Source organism: Ammospiza nelsoni, chromosome 5 (genome assembly GCF_027579445.1).
Source record: "Ammospiza nelsoni isolate bAmmNel1 chromosome 5, bAmmNel1.pri, whole genome shotgun sequence".
Taxonomy (NCBI): Eukaryota; Metazoa; Chordata; class Aves; order Passeriformes; family Passerellidae; genus Ammospiza; species Ammospiza nelsoni.
In genome coordinates this window covers 20,876,812-20,895,934 of record NC_080637.1, presented here as the reverse complement: position 1 = coordinate 20,895,934, position 19,123 = coordinate 20,876,812, and the positions used below count along the sequence as shown (strand labels likewise).

The window sequence follows — 19,123 nt, the reverse complement described above, 5'->3', positions numbered from 1 at the left end:
GCCACTGACATAAACCATCAGTCAATATGTGTGTCTAGTCTAGCCCTTATAACAGCACATGCAATACAGAACACAGTTTCTAAGGGTGAATTCATTATTAATCATAGAAAGAACCTGATTCAAATTATAAGTGCAAAGAAAAGCAAGCTTGTTTCTAACAACTTTACTTGTACAGATATTACATGGTTGAGAGCTCAAATTTGCTAAACCCACACATCTGTAGAGAACTTTTACGTGTGACCTGGTATGCAAAATGCTGTTACAATATGAATAAAACATAACTTTTGCAGAAAAGCTACCTTTGCCTGAATTTTTATTCATATAAACCAGAAATATATTTTTTTTGGAAGAAAGCATTTTAACTATCAGACTTCCCTGAAAATTAAGTTATCTTTTTCTACTGATAAAGAAAATTATGAAAGTAAACAGAAAACACTGACAGTTAATGTATCATCAATGAGCAGAAGTTCTAAGGCAGGTATTTCTTTTCTTCCTTTAAAATTATACTAAAAGTTTAAAAGGTCTGATTGTTTCCAGTATATTAGGATCACTTAAAGTCAGGAAACCTTGGAGAGTAAAAGGACTTTACTAAAACGGGTGTAAATTTACATGGTCAGATTCATCAGACAGGTTGAGATTATTGTTGGACATTTCTAAATATTTGATTTCAGAGTTTCTTTGTGTCTGTCAAAGACTGAGATACCTTTTTCAAACTCAATAATCATGCAAAAATTTTAATTTGGAAGATGGTTAGTGTTTCTTAATTTAATTTATGTACTGTATCAGCATTGTCATGCATTTGTTTTGTAAGAATTACAAGAGTAGGACTGATCAGTAGTCATGAAGTGCCTGTATCTGGATGCTATAGTTGCTTCAGAGGAAATGTAAAAGGTCAGTTAGCCTAAAGGAGAGCATTAATGCTACTGAAGTCTCCATGAAGAAGCCAGCATCAGAGCTGGAAGGGTCCCTGCAGCTGGTGAAGCCTGCTGAGAAAGAGTCCCTTAGGGAGGGTGATGCAGAGTCTTTATCCAGCCACTTTCTGCCCAAAGGGAAACCAGCACTGCAACGAGAAAGGAACAAGTCTGAAGCTTGACAAGGACCCTGCAGAGTCAGTGAAACTTTGAGGAGCCAGAGACATCTGCAGAGCAACCCTGAATTCTGAGGGTGGTGGCCAGAGACAGACTGGGGCTGGTTACCAGGTGAGAAGACACAGCCCAGACAACAAACCTGCAGCCAAAATATGATCTAAATTAGCAAAGAGCATCTTAAGGAAAAGGAAAATTGAAAAGTAGGGCGAATGAGGAAATCAGAAATAGAAAAGGGAAACATTTCAATTAAGTTATTTAGATGGAAGATATGTTCTAGTTTGTCTTACAATAATTTTTCCAAGGGTTGAACTGTACTAAAAACCTGTTACTTTCAAGATTTATTTTTCTGACAGGGAAAATGAACAGAATAATAAAAACGATAAATTTTCTGAAGCACAATACCAGCTACATAGATGAACATCATCATAAACACATTATAGCTACATGTTCTGCACAATTTGAGGAAGAAATATCTGTAAAAACCAGGGTAGAGGTATCTACAGAGGATATCTAGCTTACAAATATTCACTAAAAATCATAGTTACATGTATCTTCATTAAAAATAAACTAGAGGAGAAAGGGTATAGGGGGGAAAGTATTGTATTTTAAAAGCATCTCCTTTAAAGAGCAGCAGGGTAAAAATTGTTCTGCCATCTTAATGCTGCTTCACTTTCAATAAATATAGATGTTTTCACAGAAACTAATGAAAACATCCACTGTGTTCCCTATGATTCATTGGCAATCAAAAGCCCTTCCTAATTTGCAATATGATGATCTGGAGTATTGACAATCATTCAAAAAGATGGCTTGGTTTTAATATATTTTGTCTAGTTAGAGGAGGCAGCAGCTTTGCCACAGCAGATCATCATCTGTCACAACTGCCGTCAGCACCTGCTAAGAGTTCAGTGAGGGTGCAGGAGGAGCCAGCCCTGTGTGCCTGCTCCCATCCTGGCCCGGGGGAGCAGGGGCTCTGCAGCAGAGCAGGGGGGGTGGAGCGAGAGCAGGGCCCTCACACAAGGCTGGGAGCAGAACCCGGCACTGCAGGGCACTGTGCCAGCCAGCCCACCCGTGTAGGGGGATAGAATACAAGAAAATAAAACAGTGTAGAAAGTAATCTCACGCCTAAGGAGTTGCAGCTGGGGCAATTATCAAAGATTAGGAGCAGGCCTGACTTTAACAGGCCACAGCTGTAAGCAATGAGAAGAAGAGTGCTATAAAAGAGTGGGGTGGCCCCTTGAGAAGGGAATTGGAGTCAGTCAGCTACTTTGTGAAGAAGAGTCAGTGCTCTGAGGAGATGCCCATAAGAAACATCAAGAAGGTTTGGAACTTCTGTGATAAGGAGGCAACAGTATGGAACCCCTATAATAAGATGACAACACACCCATGTCTTCACAACTCCACATACTGGACAGAGCCTGCCTGAGAGCTGGAAAAACCAAATGCATCCAGCACGTGAGCTCATGCTGGTGAGAAAAGAGAGCCAGACAACATTCAACACATCCTTAACTAATGAGAGGTAATGAGGGCATGCTTAGATAAAACCTTTCCAGTTAGATTTGTGGGCAATGTGGTTAGCACGATGTGGTTTCAGTAGTATGAGTACCCATCAATCCAATCATATTTCAGTGTTCCCTTGAGTACATATACATGAGGCAGAAATAATGGGACTGAAAAACTACAGGCTTAATGAAAAATTTAAAAGTCTAGGGGGACATAAAAAAGGACAGATTATAAAGAAACTAAAATTGAAGCAAAATTTTCAGCATCTTTTTTGATATTACTATATAACTGTTATGTTAGTACTAGCATTTGTGCAAAATGTGTGTACCAGTTTTTGAATTAATAAACACTAACTTTTCAGAAAAATGTAGCCATTATCAAAATCAGGAATGTATTCATAATAGCTATGATAAGAATCTAACTGTAGTTTTTCCAGAAATTAATGTTTAATATTAAACTTGTTTAACCATTTTTTTTTTCTTTTATGCCCTCCAACACACAGATATCATGTTAGTGAAGGGAAATAACACTGCCACACAATCTGCAACACATGGCTTCTTTTGGTAGGCTTTTTTTCTATTTGGACAGAATAACTAAATAAATTAGTCCCTGACAAGTAGTTATGGATGTTAAATTGTAGATATGCTATAGTGGTCTAACAGCTGTGGATGAAAATGGGGAGCTATCATTTGTGTTATTGTGGATAGCACTCAGATAATTATTGCAAAATAGTCTGAACAGGGGAATAATTTGTAAATATTTACTACACTGTCTTTATAACTCTTCATCAAGAACCTCTCACATGGAAAACCAGAGATATTTGAAACCTTTTTTGTGTTTTTATTGAATTCATTGCATAAGCTTGCTTTGGTGTATCTACTCATCAATTCACACTGTTGCCCTTCTCATCAGCCTTTAGCAAAGCAACACTGGTATTTGCAGAGGTACCCAAACAGCTAATACAAGTATATTGCATATCTAATAAAGAAAGAGATTAAATTCATTTTTCTTCTTCTTTCTTCACATGAAGATATCTTCTTCCAGAAAGTACCTTGGACCCAAAAATTTCTGAAATTAAGTCTTGATGCCTGTTTCTCATACAAATCTATCTAATATATCCCCTGAATTTTTTTAGGACAGCAATTTTCAACCCAAATATAATTCCATGACAAATGGACTCTAATTACCCCAAAGCTTGCAAAAGAGATTAAGACAGCAATTAAAAACACCATTTAAAGATGGGTAAATTGTGGATTTTTTATTCCTTCTGCTATGAAGTAATCAGGGAAAATACAAATCCTAGTTATTCATCTAGAAAAACACCTAAGTCTCCCTTTATATTCAAGGAATATTTTTATTGCAGTAGTTCATCATCCCTATGTTTTAACTAAATCAGAAGTGGTTAGAATTCAAACTTGTCTTTTATGAAATACATTTCCATTCTATTATTTGAAATACCTGGGCAATTTACCTGCCCCCATCATTTTGTCTTGTTTTAAAGAAAAAGTTATTTCCCTGCCTAGTTTATTAATCTCTCTGAGGAATAACATATGAAATTATTTGAAAATATCATCTGAAGGAGCTGATAACTACACAACCCATCTGACTTGAAAATATAAAGCATTTCACTCAGGCTATTGTGCAAGCTTTTACTGTCTTCTCAAGAACAGAGGGGAAGTGCTTTGTTCTGCCAACTGATTGAGAATAAATAATATTTTTAAGTGTTTAAAATAATTTAATATTCAAATTAGTATTCTCCAATGTCAGTATCATAATCTGATTTGTAGAACCATAGAATCATTTAAGTTGAAAAGACATGTAAATCCTCAAGTCTACCCATTGGCCTGACATGGCCAAATCCACCACTAAACCATGTCCCTAAAGGCCACGTCTACACATCTTTTCAATACCCCCAGCAATGGTGACCACTTCCCTGGGCAACCTATTCCAGTGCTTGGTTACCCTTTCAGTGAAGAATTTTTTACTAATGTCTGATCTAAACCTCTCCTGGTGCAAGTTCCAGTAGTTTCCCCTGTCCCATCACTTCTTTCTTTCAGGTAGTTGTAGAGAGCAGTAAATTCTCCCCTGAGACTCCTTTTCTACCTAACAGAATAACTAAGCCCAGTTCCCTCATTCAGTTCTCACGAGACCTGTGCTCCAGACCCTTCACTAACTTCATTGCCCTTTTCTGGACATGCCCCAAACCCTCAATGTCTTGTAGTAATCAAGGGGAATTTTACTGGTCTCGACAACTATTAGAAAGAAAGTTCTAGACAGGCGGAGGTCAGTCTTTTCTCACAGGGTGATAGAAATAGTTTCAAGTTGTGCCAGGACAGGTTTAGATTTCATAATAGGAAAAAATTCTTCCACTGTAAGGGTGATCAAGCAATAGAATAGGCTGCCCAGGGAAGTGATGGAATCGCCACCATCCCTGAAGATATTTAAAAGACTTGTAGATGTGACCTTAGGGACATGGTTTAGTGGTGGTCCTAGCAGTGTTTGATTGATAGTTGCACTGAACAACCTTAGAGGTTTATGCCAACCTTGATGATTCTATGATTCTATCAGCTGCAGCCTCTCCAGAGCCAAGTACAGAGGGACAGTCCCTGCCCTGGTCCTGCTGGCCTCATTATTTCTGATACAGCCAAGATGCCATTGGCCTTTTTGGCTGTCTGAGCACACTCTGGCTCCTGATCAGCTGTGTCAGCCAACACTCCCAGGACCTTTTCTGCTGGGCAGTTTTCCAGCCACTTTGCCCCCAGACTGCTGGGGTTGTTGTGACCCAAGTGTAGGACTCATCCCTTCACCTCGTTGAACCTCATGTAATTGGCCATGGCAATCAATCCAGCCTGTCCTGAGTGCTCTGCAGAGCCTTCCTGCTCTGCAGCAGAACAACACTCCTGCTTAGCTTGGGTCTTGTCTGCAAATTCACTGAGGGTGCACATGATCACCTTGTCCAGATCATTGATAAAGACATTAAACAGGACCCAGTACTGACCCCAGGAGAGCACCACTTGTGACCAGCTGCCAACTGGATGTACCTCCATACACTGTCATCTCTGGATGGCTTGGCCCTCCAGCCAGTGCTTTACCCAGTGAGCAGTGAACATCCAGGCCATGAGCAGCCAGTTTCAGCAGGACAATACTAAGGGAAACAGTGTACTTACATTTAGATGAAGTTGATTACTCCACTGACCAATTACTTTGTATTCTGTACTCTTGTTGGTGATTTGATACTGAAAAATATCATAGCGTCCAGGAGCATCTCCATTTTCATTGAAAACAACAGGTGTTCCAGCACTCCCTGAAAAAATATCAAAAGCAATAAATACCTTTAAAAGAATTTTAAAAATATACGTTAAGGGAAAAATTCTTGTTAGAAATTGAACAAGTTCTTCATAATGCAAATATAGTATGATAATAAATTCAAAAACGTCCCCAAAACAAAATGTATGATATTATCATCATCACAAAATCTACCGTATGATTCTATGAAAATCATTTTAAAATATAATCATTTGCTGTCTTTTTCTCTGGTTGTTTGGTTGAGGGTGTTTTTATGTGTTTTATAGAACATTAGGAAATTCTAGGATAAAACAAAAATGAAGAAATTTCTTTTGACATGAAGAAAGACAATTTCACTTTATGATGTGTATACTTGGCAGTAGGCAAAAATAACAATCTTGCAATGAACTAAATTAAAAATTTCCCAGTTAAGCACAAAAATATTGTTATTATCCTCAACTTAGGAACCAATACTCATAAAATACCTTGAGATGCAAATGTTTAAATTGTGTCAGAGTAAGTATGCTGTTTCTAACACTGACCACCTGTGAAAAAGTATTTTATCAAAATAAATTAAGTACATCAGCTGTGTTTGTTGCTCTCTCCTCTATACATGACACTGCCTGACAGAAAAGGCCATTGCTGAAGCTGTCAAAAGTTATAAATTGACACTGTTCTTATTCGATCAACAAAATGTTCAAAGATTGAAAACTACACATCTACCTTGGCAACCAGACCAGCCAAATTAGAACACACTTTGATGGATTCCCTCAAGGTGACATCAAGGACCTGCACTCCTGCAGAGACCTTTCAAAAGCTACTCCCCTTCCCCAAATTTTTATTTATAGGTGAATCATGTTTACCGTTGAGGTCCACTGAAGAAAAATTCAAGTATGCTAATGTTCTATTTTGGTGACTGGAGATGAAATTTATCTTTACTGGGGGAAAAACCCAAACCACCAAAAAATGCCCCCACAATGTTTTCATGTTTCTCCATGTAAACACCCAAGAAAAGAATAGCCAGTTCACAGTAAATTCCTACACTATAACACATGTTAATGTACCACCTAGAGGCACTAAGTCCACTGTGAGTGGTTTCCAGAGAATGAAAAAGCAAGTTTGAAATTCTGGGTACCTGTCCAGGTAGAAGTAGGAGCAGTCCGCACATTCCAAGATTTCAACATAAATTCTTCTTGTATGTCTGTCTGTCTCTCTCCCATAAAGTATTTTGTTCTCTAAAGCATTTTGTTTTGTATAACAGCTTTCATATAAAATTGATATCCAGTGAAATAAACAGTGTTTTGAGAGTGACAAGTGGCACATTAAATACTGTGCCAATTTCACAGTTCTGCCAGAAAAATTCTGGCTGCAAAAATTGGACGTGAGCAACCATGGAAGAAGAGTATCAAAAATTATGTGTGGTAAAGACTTAAGACCCCATGAAGATAGAAGAGACTCTACAGAAAATTTTGGAAAGCTCTTCATGCTTTGCTCCCAATTATTTTGACAGAATGAAGGGCAAGAAAAATCCCAGTCTACAATCTTTCAAGCAATGAAATTATTCTTCATTGCTCACACAGCAGGTTGATGCAATAAATTTCTTCCACCCAACAAACACATACTCAGCTGTTGTTGGTTCATAGTTATGGAGGTAACTTTCAAAACATTACTGTATAGTAACAATAGAATTCATCTTTCCACTCAGCAGCATTTGAAGCCCTCATGGAAAAACAGTCATTTTTATGAACAGATAGGAAATGTTCTTGGTATACCTTAAGACCAATTGGAACTTAAAACATTATAATGCTCAGCAATAAGAGTGTGAGCTTATAACATATGGCTGGCTTTAGAAATATCTTCTGGTGGTTTTGGTAGGGATAAAGTTGATTTTTTTCATAGTAGGTTGATTGGGGCTCTGATATGGATTTGTGCTAAAAACTGCTGACAATGCAGAGATTTTTTTTTAGCTATTTCTGAGCAGCATTTACACAGAGTCAAGATGTTTTCTGCTTTTCATCCCACTCCACCACTGGGGAGGCTGGGGGTGCACAAGGAGTTGGGAGGGGACCAATCAGGACAGATTAACCCAACTGACTCAAGGGATATTCTCTACCCTAAAACATCATGTTCAGCATATAAACCTGGAGAAGAAGGAAGCAGGAGACATTTGGGGAGATGGCATTAAGTCACTCACTCTGTGTGTGATGCTTTCCTGGGGATGACTGAAGACCTGCCTGCCCATAGCATGTAGTGAATGAAGTCCTTTTGCTTTGCTTATGTGTGCAGCTTTTGCTTCACTTATTAAACTGTCTTTATCTCAACCCATCTGTTTTCTCAATTTTACCCTTCCAGTTCTTCCCAGTCCAGCTGGTGGGGGAAGGATCAAGCCTGTGTGATGCTCAGCAGCAGGGGTTAATCCACAACACACCTACAAAGTGACTGAGTAGTCCAAACCAAAACTACCTTTCTTTTTTGGTGTAGTGCTGTTCTCAGCTAGAACACAGCAGCATCTCATGCTGAGCACCACAATCAACAGGGACATAGCAACTTGCTAAATTCAGCAGCTTCTCCAACTGAATCCAGCAAGATTTTTCCCATGAGGCGAAAGTCAAACAACCTTTGTCAAGTTAATAAAATCAGGCTTGCTAAAAGCTGGAATAAGTCACAGAAGATTTACACTCCCTAACACTGAGAAAAAACCACTATCCCTTTGTTAAACAGCAGATTTTAGAAAGTACAGTAACAGCCACAATGCCTGCTCTAAATTATATTTGACTGTGTTTTAGCAATGCTGCCATAACTTGTATATTCTGTTAACAAGGAAACTATTGCTTTAATCCATGTCTTATTATATTCACATTCCATTGTGGAATAAAACATTTAATGAACTATAACTAGGAGGCATGCGTGACTGGATTGTGTTAATAAACCATTAGCTGCATAACCAGGAAAGCAAAGTTAAAGGCTTTTGAAGAAAACTTGTGGATTTGACCAGTGGTTTTCAAAATAATAACTGCAAGATGGTAGCAGAAGACTTGAAAGTGTAAGGACAGAATGAAAGTGTAAGACAAACTAGATGCCTCAAGGTTATAAACAAACTACCAAGGGTTAATTAATCTTCTTTAAAAATGTTAACCTCATCTGAAGAAAAATATACCCTGGTGAATGACCTAAATGAAGAGTGCATCTGGGAATGGATAGTCCTCAAATTGAAAAGGTTTTCTAAGACAATATACTTTGTTGGATAGTCCATCAAATTGAAGTGCATAGTTCTGTGGAAAAAGTGATTAACACTGTAGAGAGAGCAGATAATAAGCCATGTGGAGAAACACTGTAGCTGACCATAACAACTAATCTCATGTGAGGAGGCAACCTTGGATTCAGTATATGGCACTCAAACAAATGCTACAGAAGTATACAAGTGTCTTTTTTGTGACAACCAGATATGCAGAACTGAGCACTCTTGTATCAGGTACTGCCACATAGACTCTATCATTGCCATTGCAGGGAATTGCATCATAGTTCAAGTTTAAGACAGAATTGAAATGCTCCTCTTGTGAATCATTGAGGTCTACCTGCAAAATTTAAATTTAACACACTGTAGAGAGAAAGTAACACAGAATAAAACAAAGACCTGAGGTAGTGAGCCAGGACTACATAAATTCCAGCTTAGATAAAAAGTACTTTGGGAAACCACAAGAAACAGTTCTTGAGTAGGGTATTTACACTAGAGAATGAACTTGGCTACCTTCATTTGGGAACCACATTCATTGGCAACCATTATAGGAAAAATGCTACTTTTGCTTAAGATAAATGTTCCTATATTGCTAGTTTAGACCACCATGGAAAACAGAGAAAGCAGGGTACTTTTTTAGAAACAATTTCACTGATTTAAATTTTAAAAATATTTTTAAAGGAATCATTTAATAAAGCAATTATTTATTTATTTAATAATTTTAAAGCAATCATTTAATATTTTAAAGCAATTATTAAATTGATCATTCATAAATGATCAATTTAATAATTTAAAGAGAAATGAGGGAATTACGTCTTTGAGCTTTTCATATTTTATTCTACATGTAGTTATGTTGCGTGTGTAATTTTAGCTCATGAATAACTCAGGTAATTGTATTCAATATGTCACCATTTTAACTAAATTTTTTAGTTATTCTGGATGTCTAGAACAAAAGTACCTGGTAGAATTTCCATACTACATAATAGGCTTGGCTAATGATGGAAAATCATGTGTGAGCTTTTACATTCTTCATGTCTCCTTCATACCAATCTTTTTCAGTTTGGTTTGGGTTGAATTGGGGTGTTTTAATATAAAGCCATAGCTTCTAACTTATTTTGAGATCTGTTTCAGAAGTTTCTCTTTGCTGAGCAAAGGACTTATTTACAATTTTTAGGTATAAATTAATACTCTGGTACTGAAAGAAATTCTCCCTCCTCCTTCCCACTTTGCAGCAATCATCATTAAAGAACGCTGGGTGTTAAATTAGCACCTCAGCTAGACATTTCAGAATGTTCCTGTGACCTCAGCTGTTTGTGAGCCTTTCAAAATGCAGGTTGAAATAGCCAGGAAAATTAGAGAAGAAAAAACGTAAAATAGATGACGTTTTTAAGTCTAATTCAAGGCTGTGATGGACCCTTTTGAATTTTCAATACCTTACATAGATATCAAGGAAGACCCTTTCTGATAAGCAGCTGCTGTATTTGTGCACTGGCCTAAAAATTCACATTCTGCTGAAGAAATCTTAAAACATGTACCTTGATATTCTTGAGATGCTGCTCAGCAACTACCTAATCCTTCATGTGCCTACTTTGTCAAATTACATTTCACATTATTCTAAAATATCTCCTTTCGCACTGCAGACCAGAATATTAGATCCCTGAGAGATTACAGCATGCACTTGGCCAATGCCTTCCAGAGAAATTCTCTTTACATTTCATGAAGTCGAAAAGAAGTAGATTTACTTGTAAACCACAAGTTCATGTATAGTACTGGCCAAGTGGATATAAAAATGATTAATATACAAAAGTTCCTAAATTAAGAACGCACTGAGCCTTATTTTTTTAATTTTTTTTTTAAATTCAATCAACACACTTGGATTCCTCTTACATGAAAACCTTTTAAAATTTTATTTATTGTGAGGCCCTGTTACTTCAGCACATTGACAAAAGTGTAGAAAAGTGGTTGTGCTGATAAGTCTCACAACTGCCATTTACAGAATATTCCAACTCCAGTGGGGCAGATTTCATTATGAAGTGTGATACCAGTTACAAATCTTTTATTTATGAAATAGTATGTCTTTGGATTTATATTAATTTCTTTTTTTAAATTTGAAATTATAATTACTTAAGCTGAGTCTTCATCCTTGGAGCTGTTTCACATCAACTACTTTATCTGCTATGAATCTAAAGAAGGAATCCTGGATTCAATGGTAGGCTTAGGAGAATGGAAGTCAAGCAGCTATGTAGTGCACTGTAGTACAATTAACTACCTCTTAACTATCTCTTAATTAACTATGCACCATCTCTTAGCATTCAGCTTTATGGAAAGACTTCTCAGATTTACAGGATCAACTCTAATTTCATTAATTCATGCAAATAATTTCAGGTACTAGAATTAAGGATTCAGATTTTTTTTTAATAATCATTTCATTCTAAGTAGGTTTTGAAAGCAAAAAGTACTACAGAGATGTATATTAATTAAATTGTTCTCAGGAAAGTAAAAAGAGGGAGAATAACCATTTGAACTTTCAGTACCAAAAATTCCCAGAGAAGAAAAATGAATGAAGAAAAATTAAGCAAGATGTTAACCAATGAGACAAATTAAAAAGAAGGTTGAAATGGAATAAATGGAAAGAGTAAATACAGGCTGTTATAACATTTAATAGAAAAAAAACCCCACTGAAAATTATAAACAACTAATCAGAAAATTATAAACAACTAGCAAAAGTTAATTTGTGAATGTCAGGCTGTCAGAGAAAGAATATAAAGTTTACCAAGCTATGTGAGGTTTGAAACAAATGAAGCCATTATCTGCTCAATCTCCACCCAGCAGACATTTTAAAACAATGAGCAAAATGCACAACGTGGTTACTAAAATATAAAATGATGATTGTCTTACACCTATTCAAAATCTGAAAAGCCTTCTTTTCATGCTTACCCTACATGTTTCAGGTCAAGATTAGGACAACAAAACAAGTCTTCATCCAGTTGCATTAAATACAGACCTTTAGTGACATTTTAAATATCCTAAGATCCTGGATACATCCACGCGGATATGCAGAACCTGCATATGACAGAGAATCTGTGCCTTTGTGAGGCAGCAGCTGGAGGCCAGATGGATACCCTGGGGTATCTTAAATGGCATTTGATGCCCATGTTTAGGCAATTTATCTTACTTACCACAGGGCAAATTCTGGCTGTTCATGTATGAATGCACAAAATAGAATGAAAGAGAAACTAGGAATACTGCAAGAAAGAAATTATATACAGATTTAGGGTATATGTAATACGAATTATAGTGGTACCCTTTGCAAGGCTTATAGAGAAAGTAAACAATTTGGTATTGAAATAAACTGATATAAAGGAATTCCAGGTCAGGCAGCACAACTTTACATTTCTGAAGCTGATGGATGAGAACTAAGGCTGTGATTTTGCACAGAAGCATATAATTTATTTGTTGTCTTGGTCCTCAGCATAGTGAAAAAATTAAAGTTCTGTATTTCTGTGAAAGGAACAGTTCATTCCACTCTTGTATAACATCAGCCAGGGCAAGTACCATAAGCCCATGGTATTTAAAATAACAAATACCAAGTAGAGCTTTTTTCCTTACAGAATCTATTAGAGCTTCTTCCCACATCAAGCACAGAGACATGCATCATAAAACCTACCCTGAAATGAATAAAATTCAGATATGAGACTGAACTCTAGCCATCGACAGTATAGGAGTAGTAAAAAAGCAATTTGTCCCATTATTAATTAGTTGGTGTAACAGTGGGTTTTAAAATAGTGATCTAAATGCAAACTCTGGTTCATGCAGTCCTTCAGCTACAGCTTCAAGAAGTATATAAAAATTCATCTACATTTTCCTTGTTCTCTGCATGCTCTTCCCCAGAATCGGCTATTGGCCGCTCTCAGCAAATATACTACAGTGGTGATATTTTTGTTCTTACTCTCTAACAAAAAACTCAACCCAGAATATGAAAACACAGAACTCTAGCTCCTCTCCTTACAGCACCTTGAGTCTACTGTCAGAAAATATGTATACCTGTAATACGACTGTATCACAGATTAAACTTTGAATTCTGCCAGATAAAGAATGAAAATTGGTAGACACCAGTCTGTCACCTGCTATGGTGACACAGAATTGAGCAGGCAGTTTTGTGCCTCCCAGCCTGGACTCAGCCCATTCTCTGTTCAACAAGGCTGTGCTGTGACCTCTCCTCCCAGCGGTGGGACAATGCTGTGTGAGTGACCTTCCCTCCTCCACTGCCAGCAGGGAGGGCTAGGAGATGGAGCTGAGCTACTTCACAGGTAGGTGCTACAGCCAGGCAGGAATTATCACTGTGGCCTTGTCAGAAGTATTCATCAATCCTAGGAAAAGAACGTGATGAATGAGGTTCTGATGGGGAAGGAGCTGCTGAAGAACAGAAAGCAAGCCCCTTTCAACATTTCCTGCCACCTTAGCTTTGTTCCTTTCACCTCTGCAAAAGAGACAGCTCTGTCCACACGTGGGAGGGGGTTTTGAGGAGAAGAGAGGAGGGAAGGAGTGAGACAAAAAGCTTGCTGTTCCCTACATGTAGCCAAAAAGCTCAATGCTGCCAGCATATTTGAAAGAATAGTGCTTCTTTTTATTCTATACTCAAAAAAATCCATAGAGACAGGTTTCATCTTAAAATCTACAGCATATATTGTGAGCCAGAGAAGATTGATTCAGTTTTACAGCTGAAGAATCCAGCAAGTCAAGAAAGCCAACAGGCTCAGGGAACGGATATTGTATGCAATGGGAACAGATCACTCAATCCCCTAAAGATCAACACATGGTATAAAATTCAACTGAGAGATAAAGACTGCTCTAGTAACATACTAAAATAGTAGCAGGGTGATATGACATTATCCAGTACAAGCTAACAGCTTGTACTGAAAGAGGAAGTTATAAGAGGGTGGTTAAGTTTCTCATATAAAAATGTGTGAATAGATGCATAAAGTTTTGTTTGCATGGTATTATAGACTGGAGAGTATCAAATAATCTTGGGTGGAAAATGGTGATTTTAATGTTATCAAGTACATGTGCATATTTTAGTTTTAAATGTTGTGGTTGGGCATTCTTTTATTTTTTTAAATATATTTTTCAGCACAAGTAGTAGCAAGCATATTTCTTGTAGTCTCTCTGAGAAAAGTTCATGGTTATGATCTTCCACACAAAAAAAGAAAAAAAAAAGGTAGCTGACACATATGCTGGGACATAAGTGGGAGTGAAAGTGTGAGGAATTTTTTCCACAAATACAACCACAAGTAATTTTTTAGAATTACCAAAATGAATACACTTTAAGTAGACATGAATTTCTATATTAAATCAGGATCACCTGCAGACCCCAGCAACACAACCATGTTATGGGAACATTCCCAGATTAACAGGGTTTTTCATACCATTTCTATTGTCATGATTCTTCTGGCAAAATAAAAAACAACTTCTTTCAAGAAGCTGTTGCTATATAAAGCCATTAAAAGAGATCAGAAGAGATTGAGGACATTCAGGACTGTCCAAGACATTATGCAACTTTTTTTACCAAAAACTCTAGCTAGGAAACACAGAATAATTGTCTTCTGACCATAAATCATTTTTTTATCTCAGTGTATGCAAGGACTCACCAAGATATAATTGAGAACTATACAGCATAAAGAGCTTGGGTGCACCCTGACCATATCTGTCTTCACCATTAACTATTGTGAGATATCAAGGATCCTATTTCTCCTACTTGTTCCATTTTCCCTGCTGTGTGGCACTGTTTGGGTAGGATTTTGTTGTGTTTCAATCCCCCTTCCTTTTATTTTTTGGGGGGCAGGGGAAGGTTGTTGCCCTGGTTTTGTTGTTTAGGATGGGTTTTGTTGGTTTTGTTTTACTCCCAGAAAGATGTACTTATTTCAGCGCTGCTGACTGCATATTTTTTGTCAGGTTTCGGGTAAGAGCCTATCAAGCTGACAATTGACAGAGTGCCTTTCAGATGATACCAGACTTTTCTCATTAGCTTGCATATACTGAATGTGAGAAGGTAGAGATGAGTTTCAGCTGTCCATTCCAGACTCCACCCTGAGCATTTACTTCATGCCAGGATGAAAACATGCCAAGCAGATACACACATACCTCTGTGAACTTCAGGAGTCAAAGGACACCAAGAGAAAGTGTTTTAGATAAGGAAACAACTTTGTTAATACTAGTAACTCACAAGTGCATCTACAGTTTCAGGAAAGAAAGATTTCTTCCCTTTCAACTCCAGAAGAATCCCTCTGCTATGGAACCACAAGAGAGAAGGGAAATGTGGAGCTCAGTGAAAGTTGTGCCCAAAAGGTAGTGGGGCTCATACAAGGAAGATGATCAAAGAAAGCCACACACTATAGGAATCAATGCAGACTGTGATGTGCAAGAACTAGTTAAGCGGAAAGGGCTGTCTGCAGAAAAAGTGGGCATCTGAAGAGCCATCTATATTTCTAGGTGCTTTTGGACAAATGTTTTCAGAGTTTGTCCAGCCTCTCAAGCAACTCCTCTGTGTTAATAGGTTCCTGAGGCCAGTGAAAAGCAAATAAAAGTTCTTTGCCTCAGGTAACAGTTACCTGGGGAGTGAGGCTACATCCTGGTGAGTAAAGATAACCATCCTTAGAGTAATTGTAAAAATGTCAAAAAAATGGGAAATGGTCCAGCTAACAGGCTTCATCCCCAATACAGTGATTGCTCTGCCAATGCCAAGAGAGCTTTTATTTGTGATTTTCCTCCTCTGTCTCCAGGCTCTTGGAAGTCCTAGACCATAGCCATAGTTCTCAGATATCATTACCAACATCTTGGCATTCTGTTACTTCTTTTCTAAGCCTCCATTATTTTTCCAGATATGATATATTGCTAGAATAAAAATGAACAGAAAACAAGCAAACAAAATCAGTGTCACATAATCATAATTGAAATAACGGATTGCAGATAGAATGAAGGAACAAAACAATTTCCCATTTAAAGCGTTTATGCAATGTAGTTATTTTACCAAAAAATTCCAATACTGAATGTACAAATCCACAGCCAAAAGCAATTAGCTATATGAATGTTCTGAAAGCACATAAATAATTTAAGATTTCTCAAACAAGACACATCTGCGTCCTTAACATTGTCTCATTGGGATTGTCATTATGTAACAGACATTAGTCCATTAACATTTAGTCAGCAGACACCTGAAACTTAAATGCCATTTTCTTCCCTGTCTAACCAAGCTTCAGATGCAGCTTATTATGACCAATGTACTCTCAGTCACCCATGAGGATAGTTCAGATTGCTGAACAAGATCCTTTTTCACATTGAGTCATTTCCTGTTCTTTTTTTTCCTGGAATGCAATCAGCTGTGTGTTAATTAAAATAATTAAACAGGTTAAAAGTATATCAGGACATTTCCTAATATTGATTTCTATCACTTGTCAGGGATGAAACCCAACCTTCCTTCCAATGCTGTAGCTGAGGCTTAAGCTCTGACATTTAGTGAGGACAACACTCCAAAGAGGAACTGTTAAATATCCATAAACCATTTTGTAGCTTGATTTCTTTTGTGCAGTCTACATCAAAAATGAACTAAGTCACACAACTGTACGCACATAAGCACACACAGAGCTGCAGGCCATGCTTCAATTACCACAAAAAATTTGGAGAGGCATCAAGCAGAAACATCACTCTCGGAATCGTAGTTTTAAATTTTCCAAAGTGTGCAAGGTAATGTTATTTCAGCCTCATGACCTTGTCATGTCTCATCCTCTGAAGTTTCTAGAATGCAAAACCATCCAATACAATTCACAACAAATGTTACGTTACTCATTAAAGTATTACCTTGTGCCAGAAGGAGGGAAAAACTACAAAGCAGTTACTGAGCAGCCTGATGTGCAAGTAAAAAATGCTTGAAATTCCTGAGTCCTTCAAGTCTGCACAGCAGTAATTAATGTACTGCAATCAAAGGATAAGTAATTTATAGGATTTTGCTATCTTGTTTCTTTGCAACTGCAACAACCATTAGTGAGCAACTGATGTCCACTGAAAATTTACTCTGTTGCCATGGTTATTTTAAGGCAATTGTAAAGCTACTAATCTCCAAAGACATAAAACTATATTAATGCTATAAAACATTTAAGAAGTTGTTTTGGTTTACAATGTTTTACAATCCGTTTATGGGTCACAGTTTTACTGAAAAGCTGACTTAAATCTGGAAGTACTTTAAAACACCTATAACCTATATACTCACTCCTATGCTTCCCACTTTTTAAAGACCTACTTTAGAGATCATTCAGACTATCTGGGAGGTCAGTCCATGGAATCGTTCAGTATTAAATTTTCAGAAACTTATATACCAATGCCTATACTAATTTTTATACCTTCATGGTTGTTGTGAAGTAGTATAACTGGACTTTTTTCACTGACTCTTTCCTAGGATACAAGGTTATTCACCTGGTTAAATGGACAATATTCGAAGCTGTTGATATCTGGGGCAGAAATTTACTTTTATTGAAGACAAATGGGGACAATTTTTTAATGGGAAAACAACAGCTGATCTCTCCATTCAAGGAGACTGGTGGTGAGTGTTCTTCCGTGAGATATTTTTTTACAGGTGCTGTTCTGTATTAATATTAGGGAACACAGGCCATATTGTCAATCCAGTAAGGCTTGAGGCTGCACATCTCAATCTCATCTACTGGAATGAGAAATTCTCATTACAAAAAATGTCAGTAGAAATAACTATTAGTAGAATAATAACATTTTTAGTATTACTGAAATTTTACAGCTAATTTCAAAAAATTTCATTTTGGATCCCAGATACTAAATTCATGTAATGAGAGAGAATCTTTTTAGCTTGCTTAAAATTTCTGAATTCTCAGGACCATGGAGAAAAGCTTTCTTTTGCAGCCAAAATCCTAGTCAAAAAAAACCCCAGATGGTGCAAAAGAAATTCTCCAAGAGTATTTTTAATCTTAAATTTTCAATGTTTTTTTTAGGGACCTTGCTGAAGATATCTGAATTCATGGTATTGGAACACTTAGTTATAGTTAGTGATGTGATGAAAAATGGTACCTTAGACATCCTTCAAATTTTGGCATTATCTTCCCTATATAACTTAAATATATAATGACTAAAAGTCATATACATCAAACAATATTGATTTCTTCCTTCAGTATCATAAGGAAGACAGTTAAATTCTCTTTAACTAGGTAATTAAATTGGGTTTGCAACTGATTTTCATTATGGAAAAAACTACAAAAGTTAAAAAAAAATCTCAAACCCAAGAGATATATTTTATAGATGTGTTGTTTGGCTCAAAATTCCCAAAAATAAATCTTTCTAGTTTATCACTGTACAGTGAGAGTAACATAAAAACATACGTCCACATTTTTTATTTTTCAACATTTATCAGGGTTTTTAATATTTAATATGCTGGTTTGGTTTGAAGTCCCTAAAAAGATACTGTTTTCAAAGCTGGGCAAACCAGACACCATTCTTCTTTGAATGCATACTCAACCATAGTAATGACACTGTCCTGATTAACTGCTTGCCACAGTTTTTTTAATTTGATTTAAATGTCAGCCTATCGGAAGCTCATGGAGTGCAGGGACCTGTTGAATTGCCAAGAGATGAAATCACACACCTTGAGCTGGCAAAAGACACGCCTGGCAAGCAGGGTGAACCCAGCAATACTAGGTTGAGAAAAAGATTCATAAACGAACAGAAGTTAAAAATGAAGGAAAGAAAAAGAGCATCTTGCTTCTAGTAGTATTCAGAATATCAAAAAATAAGCTTCTAGAACTCACTTGAAGGTAGTTTTAATTGGTTGTCAAATTCATTTGATTATGCCTGGGTATCCAAAATCTAAGATCATGGTTTTTAAAAATAATTCATAATCTAAAATTTAGTACCTAGATTCAATCATAGATTCAATGTAGTTGTTGAAACTAATGTAGCCATAGTTTCTCAGGTACTTAATATAAGCAGAGTTTTGCCCGCT

At 36.9% G+C, this 19,123-nt stretch overlaps 1 protein-coding gene across 1 annotated transcript in view; it reads right to left on the bottom strand.

Moving 5' to 3' along the window:
- Positions 1-19,123, bottom strand: part of GRM8 (glutamate metabotropic receptor 8) — a 319,010-nt gene that overhangs the window by 64,196 nt on the left and 235,691 nt on the right. The window contains exon 8 of the mRNA XM_059472506.1: positions 5,756-5,892. Within this exon, the coding sequence (XP_059328489.1) occupies positions 5,756-5,892 (137 nt within the window). The remainder of the gene's footprint in view (positions 1-5,755; positions 5,893-19,123) is intronic.